General features: G+C 38.4%; 1 protein-coding gene across 1 annotated transcript in view; it reads right to left on the bottom strand.

The window, feature by feature from the left end:
- Nucleotides 1–2026: 2026 nt before the first annotated feature.
- Nucleotides 2027–16112, bottom strand: part of cul2 (cullin 2) — a 35521-nt gene continuing 21435 nt past the window's right edge. Inside the window, exons 18-21 of the mRNA XM_067434963.1 lie at nt 13291–13493; nt 11860–11961; nt 11092–11208; nt 2027–2728 (exon numbers count right to left, since the gene is read on the bottom strand). Of these exons, the coding sequence (XP_067291064.1) occupies nt 2597–2728; nt 11092–11208; nt 11860–11961; nt 13291–13493 (554 nt within the window). The 3' untranslated portion in view covers nt 2027–2596. The remainder of the gene's footprint in view (nt 2729–11091; nt 11209–11859; nt 11962–13290; nt 13494–16112) is intronic.

Genomic DNA, 16112 nt, shown 5'->3' with positions numbered 1-16112 from the left:
TTGAGCCTTTTTATCTCACAATTCTGACTTTTTCCTCACAATTGAGAGATATAAAGTCATATGGGATTGTTTAACCTAAATTTTAATACGATATAATTCTTCAATTAATTTATAAAATATTAATCTACAAAGCGTGTTCACGACATGAGAGCGGACGATTACGACGCGCATTGGAGAATAATATTTTGTAGTCAGTGGTAAATTGGGTATTGTTTTGTTGTTTTTTGTATACAAATAAAGCACTTGCTCGGAATTGCTTGACATGAAGTAGCAACTGTGAGTTATAAAGTCAGAATTGCGAGATATGAAGTCGGACTTTATGAGAACTCTGTATGAGAAAGTTTGATTTTATATCTCGCAACTCTGACTTGTTTTCCTCAGAATTGCAACTTTTCCTCAGAATCTCCCCCCACAACAATTTACCACTTTATTTACACAATATTAATCTCCAATGACACGCGTTCACGTAGCCTAATAAGGTTTGAAGATTAATGTTTTGTAAATAAAGTTTTGGTGAATTGTTTTTATTTTATTTTATTGTAGGCCTACTTGTACTTGTTCCACTTTATAAAATTGAGGTTAAACTACTGGAGTCACATGGATTACTTTAATGATGTTGTTCATTACTACATTTCTGTGGCTTTAAAAATAGTGGTAGTTGCGTAACTGTCAATGTACGGACAGAAAACTCAGATTTCATTAAATAAATTATAATTTGTCTTACAAGTTTAGAATGACATGATGAGTAATTAATGAGATAAATTACATTTTTGGATTATCCCTTTAAGATTCTTCAGCAACCATTGATGCCAATAAATAACCTTTATATTTAAGTTACAAGTTTGTGCTTTATTCCATTGGTTTGTGAGTGGGCAATGATGGGACATCAGTTAAATCATATTAATAATAATTTTGTCATTTTGCCATCAGACATCAGAGTGGACAAAGGTTAAACATCCACAAGTACATCCCAATGTAGTTTATCATGTAGCCTGGACATTTCCTGTCTGATTGCAGTCGAGATTACATGTAATGTCTGATGTCTTTGGGCTTATCTGGTTCCAAGCCAGTCATTTATGATCATTAGCTAGTCCAGGCTGGCCAAGAGGAAGAATCTGATGGAACTTGGTCAAGCTGGAGCTCCTTAGAGCCAGTAACAAACCAGCTATCAAAACTGTGTTTTTTCCAACAGAGATATTTGACAATTGATACTTAGATGTTCATTCTCATGAAATCTTTTAGATAAGACATGCATGTAAAACGGCCTTATGTGCATCCAAAAACACGGATGTTTATTTCTTTCCTTTCCAGGGAAGACATACACAGTGCTCATTTACAAGGCAGATATCATACTAGTTCAAAAGATTTCTGAGACGGTCTGTGTGGTTTATGGGTCTTAAGAAAAAGTTATTAGCAAAATTTCAGCTTTTTATAAAGCATAACGCCCTCTTGTGGTAGAAGCGAGGCTTTGTCCTGAAGTATGAGCTCTTCACTTGTAATGAAGATTTATTGCTTTCCGAAGCATCCAGTGACTCGACATCTGTGAATCTGCAAAATGTCAGGCTTACGTAAGATGATGTATATTGAACAGAAATGTTTTGCTGATGACACACACAAACTGTAGGCATGTTGATTCGGTCAGGCTTCTCCATATGGCTTTCATTAGGGCTGAATCCTCAGCTAGAAGGCGCTGAAAGAGTGAGATTTGCTCACAAAGAGTCCCAACATTGCATGTAGAGTTGCAGCCCAAGTTGGGGAGTCGTAATACAATCAACTTCAGGTGTGTTAAAATTATTAACAACTAAAAAAAATTTCAGTAGGTGTGCTTTTGATTAATCAATAAATTACCATAAACACCAACATATTTTCTCACATTCACGCCCTAAATTTGGAAACTATGGTTCGAAGAAAGTCACTCTGCAGTGGTGTTCATAGGCATTCAACTAATAAACATGATCTTTCAGAAAGTAGCTTTAATAATTGCTGAAGATGCAGTCATTCGTCTTAAAACATTTACGAAAAAGAGTGTTTTTATTTGTTTATTTGACAAGCAGCAGAATCATGTTTGTCACCTCATATTTGTTTTTTTAATATTTTGAAAGTAAATGCAATTATCAGTATACCAGTTTTATTACAATATTTCTTTTACTTTGATACATTAAAAAAAGAATACACACAACAACTGCAACGTGAGAAAAGAAAGCGTGGTTGTTTTTTTCCGGCCGTTTCCCAAACAATTTTGCTCTATGTGATGCATTTCATTTGCTCGCTTTCTCTTGTACGATTACGTCTAAAAATGTATTATCCTCTTACACTCGAGTAGCTATAGGCATTCTTCTTTTTTCGTAGACGCACTGGGCGTGGCACTGGTGATGTAAACAGCATAAAATCAGAAGGAGGAGGGGCGGGGTGTGGGAGACGGTGCTTTTGATGACTGTCCAGCTACTCGGAGGCCCTTTTTTAACCAAGATGGAGGCACAGAGTCCCGATTCAATCCGATGGAGGAGTGCCGGAGCCAGCCAGAGCCGAAAATAAAAGACATGTTTACCGTTCACGCTTTACGGCGTTTATTTTCTTTCATTAAATTAATATGGTTTTATGCAACATAGCTGTATTCATCCGCTGAGCTCTGGCTTCGCTCGATGTACTGCTTGTCGATAAGAACCTCAATGCACTTCTTGATCATGCTGATACTCGGGCTGAATCTCGCTTTGGATTGGTTGATTACCTGAAAGAATAAACACACAAAAATAAAATTAGGATGCTATTATTGTTGTTCGGTTGGTGTACAAGTGGGATGATTGGTCGGTGTAGTTTTTGTCCCGCCCCTCCTCCACTGTGATTGGACGGCCTGGTAAAAATGACAGTGACGAACGCTGCTTATTACCCAATGTTAAACAGTACAGACAAAACAAAAAAGATGGGGGAAATGAACTCTTGAAATATTACTATGGTAGGCCTGCCCTACATAGTGCATCAAAATGCAATGTCATCAGTTTGCCTAATTTAGGACACAGAACGTTTAAATGTTTTACGCACCGTTTACTCGTGGTACGGAGCAGGTGTAAATTTCTTTCGTACCAACTAACATTTTGAAAATACGAACATTTTTGTGAATCCGAAAATATACGTCAGAGCGGCATACGAACGATTTACACACACATTCGTTCTTCTCGTGTTTCATGAATGAGGCCCATACAGCGTAATTCAAACATTCAGAATTACTGCATTTACTGAAATGCACATTATAAAATGGACAGTTCCGTTCCTGGATGCTGATTGGTCAATACAAAGTTTCAGACAACAACAAAAAGTGTCAAAAATGCAGAATTAAGATTACTTCATTTGACAAAAATACGATAACAAAATTGTTATAGTAAAACTAAAATAACTCTGCTTATTTATATCATTAGGGCCCAAGCACCAAAGGTTGTAATCATTGGCGTTCTTAATATTATTATTCTCTTTCCGCTCCTTAAGTCAACGCCAGCCCATAGAACCGTATGGTAGAAATAATATGACACTTGGCACACTGATGGAGGACAGTCTGAACTGTCCACAGCAACTGTGGAGTCTCTAACTCAATCCCTCTAGCGCCACCACCTGTCCACCGTTTGACATATAATTGCTAATAACTTTTGAACCGTAAGGGCTAGAAACAAAATATAAATTTTTCCTCAAGACAATTTAATTGTACCATGTGATCGAATCATGAAATTTAACCAGATCAGTGCCACCTAGTGGTCCAGAAATACAAAAAAACGATTATAACTTATTATTGCTTTGGCCAAAAATCATAAAAGCGGTCTCTTTAGATTTGGTGCAGCATGCCACATCCAACAATACCCAATTTTCCCACATCGACCAATTCGAATTTTGTCCCACATTTATTATTATTTTTTTAATATATTTATATTCGCGCCTCGTTAACCAATGAGGAGCCTGCTTACTGCTGTCACATGGCCAGAGTAATTTAAAAATCCTACTGTTATTGTGTCACAAAATGTAGTTTTAAGAGTTTTTCAGGCGAGAATGTAGTTGTTTAAAGTCGTTTATGTGGTTTATTTATTAAGAGAGCGCCTATTTGAAAATTTGATCTGCCGTTTTCGGAGGTGTCATCAACCCCGGCGAGAGCAGCCTTAACTCGGCTAGTCCTTCTGCCGACTGCCGCTGTCTGGCAGAAGCCAGTTGTGTAGTGAATGTCACGCGCGAATGGATTCAAAATGTACACGCGTCCAACTTATCGCGATTTATTCACGTCATTCGCGTCTGGTGTAAACGCAGCTTAAGGCACCATGCTCTGATAGCACCAAAAAAAAAAAATGCCAATACATTTTTTATTAAATTTGCCAATTACCATATAATGAAACTTAATAGATTCCTTGGGTCATGCCGGGAACATAGATACTAATGTTGCCATAGTCAGCCACACTTTGCATGCGCCCCTGTCACCTCACTCTGACAACACCACATTAATTTGGTCACAACGCCAAGTATTGGTCGAAAGCGATAAACCATTCAATAATTTTATCAGTTACTATATTTATGATTTTTCAGCCATTTCACCTAAAAACACACACAAAAAGACAGCACCCACTTTGTTGTGTTTATTTTTCAACGTGGGATACTTTTTCACATAATAAAAAAAGCAGTATGTTAAATTCTAAACATATCCTCACTTTCAGATATACATTATATTGCCAAAAGTATTGGGACACCCCTCCAAATCATTGAGTTCAGGTGTTCAATCCCTTCATGGCCACAGGTGTATAAATCAAGCTCTAGGCCTGCAGACGCTTCTACACACATTAGTGTAAGAATGGGTCGCTCTCAGGAGCTCAGTGAACTCAAGCGTGGGGCCGTGATAGGCTGCCACCTGTGCAATAAGTCCATTCCTGACATTTCCTCACTACTAAATATTCCACGCTCAACTGTTAGTGGGATTATAACAAAGTGGAAGCAATTGAGAACAACAGCAACTCAGCCACGAAGTGATAGGCCACGTAAAGTGGGGTCAGCGCATGCTGAGGGTCACAGTGCACAGAAGTCATCAACCTCGAAACTTCTGCGGCCTTCAGATGAGCTCAAGAACAGTGTAGAGAGCTTCATGGAATGGGTTTCCATGGCCGAGCAGCTCATCCAAGCCTTACATCACCAAGAGCAATGCAAAGCGTGGGATGCAGTGGAGTAAAGCAGCCGCCACTGGACTCAGTGAGACGTAGAGCAGTGGAGACATGTTCTCTGGAGTGACCAATCACACTTCTCTGTCTGGGATTGGTGGTTTCCAGGAGAACGGTACTTGCCTTACTGCATTGTGCCAAGTGTAAAGTTTGGTGGAGGGTGGGTTATGGTATGGGGTTGTTTTTCCGGGGTTGGGCTTGGCCCCTTAGTTCCAGTGAAAGAAACTCTTAATGCTTCAGCATACCAAGATATTTTGGACAATTTCATGCTCCCAACTTTATGGCAACAGTTTAGGGATGGCCCCTTCCTGTCCCAACATGACTGCGCTCCAGTGCACACAGTGTCGGTCCATAAAGACATGGATGAGGAGTTTGGTGTGGAGGAACTTGACTGGCCTGCACAGAGTCCTGAGCTCAACCTGATAGAACGGCTTTGGGATGAATTAGAGCGGAGACTGAGAGCCAGGCCTTCTCGTCCAACATCAGTGCCTGACCTCACAAATGAGCTTCTAGAAGAATGTGCAAAAATCCCCATAAACACACTCCTAAACCTTGAGGAAAGCCTTCCTAGAAGAGCTGAAGCTGTTATAGCTGTAAAGGGTGAGCAACTCCATATTAAACCCTACGGATTAAGAATGGGACGTCATTAAAGTTCATGTGCATGTGAAGGCAGGCGTCCCAAAACTTTTGGCAATATAGTGTATGTTCTTTCAAAGTCTGATTATAAACTTATCTTTGGTTACAAGAATGTTCTTGAGAACTGATTAGACGCGTCATGTCATGAATGACCTAGAAACTGAGAATTTGATCTTTTTAGCAAAGCTTGTGAACAGATTTAATTTAATTTCCCACAATATAGACCTGCCTGCATCACTACGTCCTTGATACGTCCAGCTAAAGCAACACACTGAAGACTGAGCGCTGCCATTACTATGAGCTGTTTTCTGGCTGAAGAAGTGTTAGTGTTTGACAGCAGTGACTAACACACAAACACTGGACAGCTGCAGGAAGAAACTGACAGCCCATAATACAATCGATTTCCTAGCGTTTTCCCTGCATTCTTCCTTTCATTAACTGTAAACAGCTGAATAAAAGCAGTATTGGTTGATCAGAAAATAAGTTTGGAAATGTTCAGTACAGATTTCATAACTACAACTTATTTCAAACTCATGTTCATGGGGACAAAAACGTAATATGATAACATATGAATACAGTTAATGTCAGCAGCTGTAGCAGGGCCTTGCCATTTACATTACACAGATGTTCCCATATTCTTAAAATATGTGTTCCCACAACATTATTGGCTGCAGATATTGACAATCTGCAGTGCTGATACTGATTAAACCAGAAGACGTAATCCATGTAAGGACCATCAAAGCTGACCATCATTACTCCAGTCTTCAGTGTCACCTGATGCTTAGGAAATATTTATGATTATTATCAATGTTGAAATCAGTTTTTGGCACTTAACATTTTTGTGGAAGCAGTGGTACATTTTGTTCCAGGATGCTTCAAAAGAACAGCATTTATTTAAAATAGAAATCTTTTGTAATATTTTTAAGTCTTTTGATTTAATGCATCATTAGTAAATACAATTATTTATATTAAATAGACATTTTACAGACCCCAAATCTTTGAACATACATGTAAAATGTAGAATACATTTGTCAGTAAAAGTAATAGTATTGTTTGGTTTACTAAATAAAATGTATGTTAATTTTGATCAAATAAGGATGTTTTTCTGTACTGTGTGAGAATAGGAATTTGGGGCGAAAATCTGCTCAATTACCAGGAAAATAATGACAATAAATAACAGACGTCTGTTTAAGAATAACAGCCTTAAACAGACTTAATTTTCCTTATGTAAAATACAATTATTATATATTATTCATTTGATTTTGAGGGGAAATATGAATCTTATTTGTAAAGCAAAAACAAAACAAAAATCCCCAGTTTCAGAATCACCTGTTCAAAGCAAACCGGTTATGATCTATTATACCATTCCCTCTACAGTCACTGTTCAAAACAGACAAACAATGTACAGCTTGTGTGTGTGTGTGTGTGTATGTGTGTGTGTGTGTGTGTGTGTGTGTGTGTGTGTGTGTGTGTGTGTGTGTGTGTGCACGCATGAGTGTGTGTGTATGTGTGTGAGTAAGTGTGTCTTTATGAGTGAGTCTGTGTGAGAGTGTTTGTGTCTATCTGTATGAGTATCTGTGTGTGCATTTGTGTGTGTCTGTGTGTGTATGTGTGTGTGCGTGTGTGTCTGAGTGTGTCAGTGTGTGAGTGTGCATGCATGAGTCTGTCTGTCTGTGTGTGCCCGTGTGTGTGTGCATGCGTCTGTCTGATTGTGTCAGTGTGTGTGTGTGTGTGTGTGTGTGTGTGTGTGTGTGTGTGTGTGTGTGTGTGTGTGTGTGTGTGTGTGAGTGTGTCTGAGAGTGTCTGTCTGAGTGTGAGTGTGTGAGTGTGTGTGTGTGTGTGTGCACGTAAGTGTCTGTTATGGGGGTAATATTGTTGCATTATTCCAAACAAATATATTGTTTTCCACAAATAAATGTAAAGCGATTCACAAAAATTAAATAATTTCACAAATCAATAGAATGAGATTCACAAATATATGCGGGAGTTTCACAAAAGTAAATTAAATTCACAAATAAATACAATGATATTTGTGAGTAACAAAAAAATCCACACATGTCAAAAACACACAACTCTGCCTTGCATAAGTTGCATTCATTTGTGAATCGCTTCCTCTGCATTTGTGGATCTCGTCTTGCGCATTTGTGGATCGCAGCACAGCACGTGGATTTTGAAACATTTCTAGCGTCTAGACTCAATATAATCCACAAATACGTAGACTCCACCCACCGTCTACTTAAGCCAATCAGATCACGGCCATATCGTGCTGACCAATCGTAGCACGTTTTCGCTCCAACCAATCACGTTTCGGCCAGTGCCGCTGAAAAACAGTGTTACGACCACTGATCTATATAAATCTATATATCTCTATAACTCTATTTATCTATTACTCTCTCTATATATCCAACTCTATATATCTCTATAACTCTATTTATCTATTACTCTCTCTATATATCCAACTCTATATATCTATTTAATCAGATAACGGCCATATCGTGCTGACCAGAGCCAAGCTCTCATTTGTTCCAAACAACTCCATCCTGTCAATATTTTTAAATAGGATATAGCAGGATACTATAGCCTTTTCACTATAGGCTATTTGCAGCAATGTCTGGCAAATATTAACACAATATGTGCATTGACGTCGCCAAGGCTTTACAGTAGCATTTTATTCTGAGGAGAGATAAAGAAGAGCATCTTCATTTGGGTCACGAGAGTACAACATATGATTTTACCGTGTTGAGTGTTGTAGCCAATCACGTGCATTTCTATTGAAAATAATAACCAATTAATTTACCGTGAATGAGAATCCTCTCAGTATCGATCAAAACAAGTTTAATACAGTCTCAAAACGCTGAATTAATTTTAGTGCAAGTTTTTACAGGATTCGTCCCACTATCTTCAAATCCTCTCATCACAACAGACAGCACAGACATGATATTTTTGTTTTTCATTTTCATTTGTAATGTTCCCTAATTAGCCTATGTATTTAACATTCCAGTACAAAAAAGTAACAAAAAAAATATTACTTTAGTGGTATAAATCGGACTAACTATAAAAATTAATTCAAAATAAAAAAGTGTTCCTCTTCCGCCATCTACTGGCTGTTTTATTTTTAATTTTAATGTTAACGTCCTAAATTATGTCATTTTAACACTCGAAGCCTACACCACAGGTGAATATTAGGAATGATGCTAGAATAGGCTATATATAATTTACCCAAGAAAGGAGTTTTAAATGGTGGTTAAAAAAACAGGGCAACCAATTTATTCAACTCTTTACATTCAGGCGCTAGAGACGTTATTCCTTGAATGAATATAAACGCATTTGACAGAAAGATTTCAGAGAATGTTGAAATGACAGATAGCACCTGGATATAATAGCTTTAGCAGTGATCTCACGTTAGAAACTGTTAGAGTCTGACGATCTATTATATAACAATACATCAACATGCTTCATAAAAAACATCTTCTGTCAATATTCCTGAGAGGCCAATAATGCCATAAAATCTCAAAATATGCATTCATTTTTATTTCATCAATTTTCCAGCGAGTGCACTTGAGATAGCCTACACTGAAACGAATGGTGTTTAATGTTATATTAATGTAAAGTTATAGAGATATATAGAGTTGGATATATAGAGAGAGTAATAGATAAATAGAGTTATAGAGATATATAGAGTTGGATATATAGAGAGAGTTATAGATAAATAGAGTTATAGATATATAGAGTTGGATATATAGAGAGAGTAATAGATAAATAGAGTTATAGAGATATATAGAGTTGGATATATAGAGAGAGTAATAGATAAATAGAGTTATAGAGATATATAGAGTTGGATATATAGAGAGAGTTATAGATAAATAGAGTTATAGAGATATATAGAGTTGGATATATAGAGAGAGTTATAGATAAATAGAGTTATAGAGATATATAGAGTTGGATATATAGAGAGAGTTATAGATAAATAGAGTTATAGAGATATATAGAGTTGGATATATAGAGAGAGTTATAGATAAATAGAGTTATAGAGATATATAGAGTTGGATATATAGAGAGAGTAATAGATAAATAGAGTTATAGAGATATATAGAGTTGGATATATAGAGAGAGTTATAGATAAATAGAGTTATAGAGATATATAGATTTATATAGATCAGTGGTCGTAACACTGTTTTTCAGCGGCACTGGCCGAAACGTGATTGGTTGGAGCGAAAACGTGCTACGATTGGTCAGCACGATATGGCCGTGATCTGATTGGCTTAAGTAGACGGTGGGTGGAGTCTACGTATTTGTGGATTATATTGAGTCTAGACGCTAGAAATGTTTCAAAATCCACGTGCTGTGCTGCGATCCACAAATGCGCAAGACGAGATCCACAAATGCAGAGGAAGCGATTCACGAATGAATGCAACTTATGCAAGGCAGAGTTGTGTGTTTTTGACATGTGTGGATTTTTTTGTTACTCACAAATATCATTGTATTTATTTGTGAATCTAATTTACTTTTGTGAAACTCCCGCATATATTTGTGAATCTCATTCTATTGATTTGTGAAATTATTTATTTTTTGTGAATCGCTTTACATTTATTTGTGGATAACAATGTATTTGTTTGGAATAATGCAACAATATTACCCCCATAGTCTGTGTGTGTCTGTCTGATTGTGTCAGAGTGTGTGTGTCTGTGTGTCTGTGTGTGTCTGAGTGTGTCAATGTGTGAGTGTGTGTGCACATAAGTGTCTGTGTGTCTGTCTGATTGTGTGTGTGTGTGTGTGTGTGTGTGTGTTTGTGTGTGTGTGTGCATGCATGAGTCTGTCTGTCTGTGTGTGCCCATGTGTGTGTGCATGCGTGTGCGCACATAAGTGTCTGTGTGTGTGTCTGTCTGATTGTGTCAATGTGTGAGTGTGTGTGTGTGTGCACATAAGTGTCTGTGTGTGTGTCTGTCTGATTGTGTGTGTCTGTCTGATTGTGTGTGTGTGTGTGTGTGTGTGTGTGTGTGTGTGTACGCATATAATAAAAACAGTATACATTACAGGTGTTGTGTAACAGCCTGTGTTGGTGTACGATCTGCTCTTCAGACATGTTCTGACAGCAGTCTGTGACAAAGTCTCTCATTCCTGACATTTCACAATGCTCTTATCTGCACTTACAGTCTGACCTCAGCGCCAGGAACCACACCATCGTATATTGCACACCTTCAACGCTTCTCTGAAACCGTGCGTGAGGATTATACACAGAAACGTTCAACTTCAGCAGAACAGAACGTCACCTCACCTCCTGTATGAGGGCGTTGTGTCTCAAGATTTTCCTGGCTTTCATAATCCTCACTATAGCAGCCTGTAAATACATTTTCCTGTCTTCATCCACGGCACTCCTCGTCTGTTCCAGTTCCTGCCACACAGAGAACGTAACATGGTTTATATGACTAGATATTGTGACCCTAGAAGTGGTCAAAAGGGTATTAACACATGGAAATGTGCAGAAAAGTGCAGACTTAGGATACTCTTATCAAAGTAAGACCATGTATATCTCTTAGTGCTGTAGACTCTATTTAAACTCAGTGAACATACATTTTCTTAGCGATAGACGATATGTACAGTTGTACACTAAGTGCAAATAGCTATAGATTTTATTTACTAAGTGAAATAGTTATATATTTTATTTACACCATGTGCAGTTCTTTGCAATATATTGTTCTTTGCAATATACATTTAAGATGCGTGCTTTCTTTGAGCAGGTAAATTTAATAAGGTTCATATAACTGACTGACAAAATTGTATACATGAGGATGCAGTGAATCATCAGTGAATCATCGATTCGGTTCAATTCGATATCGAATTGAACCGAATCGATGACATGATAATGGTAATCGAACCGTGAGGCCAGTGTGGGTTCACACCCTTACTGTATTGTATGTATTTGGGAAGGGAAATACCCAGAGATACTGTAGTATTGTATTATATTATATGATTGTCCGCGGTGGGAAACTCAGACAATACATAAGATCGACTTATGACATCTGCTCAATATGAGACTCGGTACCTGTGGTGTGTCCTTCTGCATTGACGTCGTGATCTTGAACTTTGTTCTTTTACTGGTGAAACTCATAATTAGGGAAAATGTGGATTCGGCCTCAATTTCCTCCTGGAGGGAAAGAGAAAGTGGGAGTCTAGTTATAATCAATCAATTAACAGTTTGATTCAAGTGCCCCGTAATGCTTTTTTAGATATTCCCTTTCATGCATTGTGCAATACAGCTGTTTGTGAATGTAAAAGGTCTGCAAACGTACAAAGTTAAAAGGTGCAGAAAAATTTAGTTTTTTCTCCCAAAAGAAAGCAGCGCTCTGAACCGTCAGTAATTTCAGTCTCACTTCCTTCTCAGACCTACGTAGGTTTGTAACACATTTGCATAATGCTAGTCTATGGTCTTCATAGGCTGCCGAAGAACAACGTCTACTTTGAACCTCAAACACTGTAGTTGTAGCTGAGACTAGTTTGCTGTGTGTTGTTCATGTTGAGAAGATGCCGTTTTCTGTGCTGAAAAAGCAAATCCACTTCCAAAGGATGAGGACTCAAAATGACACCGTAAACCCCAAGCCATCGTTACATTGTTCGAAACACTGTGTATCAAGTGCTGAGGAAGATCTGGAGATGAAATTTGGCCATCTGACCAATCAGAGCAGAGTAGGCTCTCGAAAAAAGGAAGCATTTAGAAAGACCGGATTCTTTATCAAACTGTTTCAGAGAATGTGAGAAAAGAGCTGATGCTGCAGTGTATATTATGAGAAAATTAAGGAGTTTCTTTCTTTCTAGACACCCAAAGCGCTTTACATATGGAAGGGGTGAATCTCTTCAACCACCACCAATGTGCAGCATCCACCTGGATGATGCGACGGCAGCCATATAGCGCCAGAACGCTCACCACACACCAGCTGATTGGTGGAGAGGAGACAGAGTGATTAAGCCAATCAGAATATGGGAATTATTAGGAGGCCATGATGGACAGAGGCCAGTGGGCAAATTTGGCCAGGATGCCGGGGTTACACCCCTACTCTTTTTCCAAAAGACATCCTGGGATTTTTAATGACCACAGAAAGTCAGGACCTCGGTTTAACGTCTCATCCGAAAGACGGTGCTCTTTGTCAGTATAGTGTCCCCATCACTACACTGGGGTGTTAGGACCCACACAGACCACAGGGTGAGTGCCCCCTGCTGGCCTCACTAACACCTCTACCAGCAGCTCCTGGTTTTCCCAGTTGGTCTCCCATCCAGGTACTGACCAGGCTCAGCCCTGCTTAGCTTCAGTGGGAAACCTGTCTTGGGCTACAGGGTGATATGGCTGCTGGTAAACTAAATTAGGAACCTTTAAAATAACATTACGGGGGCACTTTAAAAATCAAGCAATCAATTGAAAATAAAACCAAAACAAATGTGGTTGGATGAGCAGCTGTAAACGCGCTGCTCCCAGACTTACTTTCTGAGAGTCGTGGTTGATCATCTTGACGTCCAGCAGAGATTTAATAGTCTTCTGGAGCTCCTTCTCGTTCATCTGCGTGCTGTCCTGCAGTTCTTTGTAGCTCACAGTCTCGCTGTTGTTGAACGCCAGCAGAACGGCCATCTGATAGGTGGTCACCACGGCCACATACGGCTTGGACAGATAATTCATCTTAACCTCACCTGAGAGAAACAAGCTGGCTGAGAGAACCACCATACACAAATACTATGCACTCAACCGTGTAGTATATGAATTTGATATGTTTATTTTGTAATTTAACATCAAAGTTTAATAGCCCCTCTGCTACATAATTAAGGCTGACAGCTGAGTGCCTTCAGTTCATCAAGAACATCATCCAGGCATTTAAAGTGCAGATTTTCTTTTCTTCACAATTCTTTATTTTAGTGTGAATGCATCATTCATACTACGAAAAATCACATAGAATAGGGATGCACTTTTAAACGTATACACTTAAATGAAAATTAGATGCGTTTCCTTGGCAACTAGCTGAAATAAAGAAAGTTTAAATTGATGTAAATTACAACAACTAAAGCTGAAATAATAAATCAACTAAAGCTAAATATAAATATTGAATACAAAAAAATATATATTTTTAATTAAACTACTAAAACTTTAAGTAAAGTTAAAATGAAGGAAAAATAATACTAATAAGCAGATAAACATCACATTTTCATTTTGGGGCGAACTAACCCTTTAATAATATGTTTTAATTGGTTTAACTTTTGGTCACCACATATTGTCCATATTTCAATGCATGTTATTTCATAAACTTTACTATTATTTTGAAATGTTCTAAAGTTCTGAAATGTGCCCAATAGCAATAATAATGAATGAGTGTGTGTGTCCTGTACTGTACGTGAGGACTAAAGGTTTTTTCTAGGGATGTGACGGTGAGGAAATTTTCGGTAAATCGGCGTGGCTTTTAAATAGCTAATTCTAAACCGAAAGTAAAATGCGCACAGCCACTCAGGCATTCATAATAGTGTGGAGCAAAGCAATTGTTTGCAATTAATTGAAAACACTGAATTGAATGAACTGAAAAAGTGGCAGTGTGAATGACAGTGCAGCTGTAAATGCATGAGTTGGCAGTGACCCGTTTAGTTTCGGTTTAGAATTAGTGCAATTTCGGGGGCGGATTGCTTGAATGGAGCGGTTCATTAGCCTATTAATGCTTAAAGGGATAGTTCACCCAAAAATGAAAATTAGATGTTTATCTGCTTACCCCCAGTGCATCCAAGATGTACGTCTGTTTGTTTCTTCAGGAGAACACAAATGAAGATTTTTTAACTCCAACCGTGGCTGTGATCCAGTCGTATAATGCATGTGAATGGGTAACAATTCTTAGAGCAATAAAAACATGCTTAGACAACATGCACAAACAGCCCTGTGGCTCATGACGACACATTGGTGTCTTAAGACACAAACCGATCAGTTTGTGTGAGAAATCGAGCCGTATTTAAATAATTTTTTTCCCTCAAATAGAACGCTATATCCTTACCGGAAGTGAAGCGCCTTCCAGGCTGTTGGATATAGCGTTCTATTTGAGGAAAAAAATGATTTAAATACGGCTCGATTTCTCACATAAACTGATCGGTTTGTGTCTTAAGATATCAATGTGTTGACATGAGCCACAGGGCTCTTTGTGCATGTTGTCTAAGCATGTTTTCTTTGCTCTCAGAATAGTTACCCATTTACATGCATTATACAACTGGCACACAGCAACGGTTGGAGTTAAAAATCTTCATTTGTGTTCCACTGAAGAAACAAAAACACCTACATGTTGCATGCACTGGGGGTACGCAGATAAACATCACATTTTCATTTTTGGGTGAACTATCCCTTTAAACTCTTTCCTTGCCAAACAATGAAGTTTCCACTGTTAGGCGCTAGAGGGCACTATACACATCTTCTGAATGAGTACTGAATCTCCTGATCAAAACACACGCGAGAAAAACGCAGTAAAACAAGAGCTCGTATGTAATCATATCCATATGTAAAGTAAAGGGATCATCAACATTAAACATCATATACCAGTATATCAAAACTATCTAATGTTAGAGAATGAGATGAGGAGCAGGATGAGCTACAGGATTTGAGCATTAGAGGTGTAGATGGACTCGATCTTCTCATCTGTGTTTGATCATCGCTCTGAATCTGATCTGGATAAAGTCTTTCGCAAAAACTTGATTTTCTCAGGTATTTGTTCAAAATGTTGCTTTTTAATTAAACTTACTCATATTCAAGTGTTGATTAACAAAAGGAACGCATGGAGCTAGAATAAAACTTTTTGTTGTTGTTGTTTTTTGGGTCAACTCTATCATTTGACGTATAGCATGCTCAGACATTCATAAAACAAAATATTCCATGGGCTTAGTGTTGTCAAAAGTACCGACCGCGATACCAATTCGGTACTGAAATGTTAAAAATATGACGCTTTGAGCGCTGTTGAGCGGAATCGTAAACTCCTCTGACTGGCCATTGTGCTCACGCGCTCATCAAATAGGTCTACGATTGGCTACTTTGATCAGCGCTTCACAAACATGTTGTAAAAATACATCAATGACGCTTTTCACGGAGCGCTTACACAGATACACACAGAGCGTTTGAATGTAGGTGTCTATCAGCCTACCGGTCCGCTGCTCGACGCCTGCTTGTGCTTTAAAACGCTCCCGCTCCCGCTTTCAAAACACTTTTCAAACACTTCCGTGTTGTTTCAAACCGCTGCCGTGCGTTGATCATTGTAGCCAATCACAGGCACATCCGATGAGCGCGTGAGCACA

This window comes from Pseudorasbora parva, chromosome 24, assembly GCF_024679245.1.
Source record: "Pseudorasbora parva isolate DD20220531a chromosome 24, ASM2467924v1, whole genome shotgun sequence".
In the NCBI taxonomy this organism is placed as follows: Eukaryota; Metazoa; Chordata; class Actinopteri; order Cypriniformes; family Gobionidae; genus Pseudorasbora; species Pseudorasbora parva.
The sequence above is the reverse complement of the archived record's forward strand: the minus strand, read 5'-3'. Positions and strand labels throughout refer to the sequence as shown.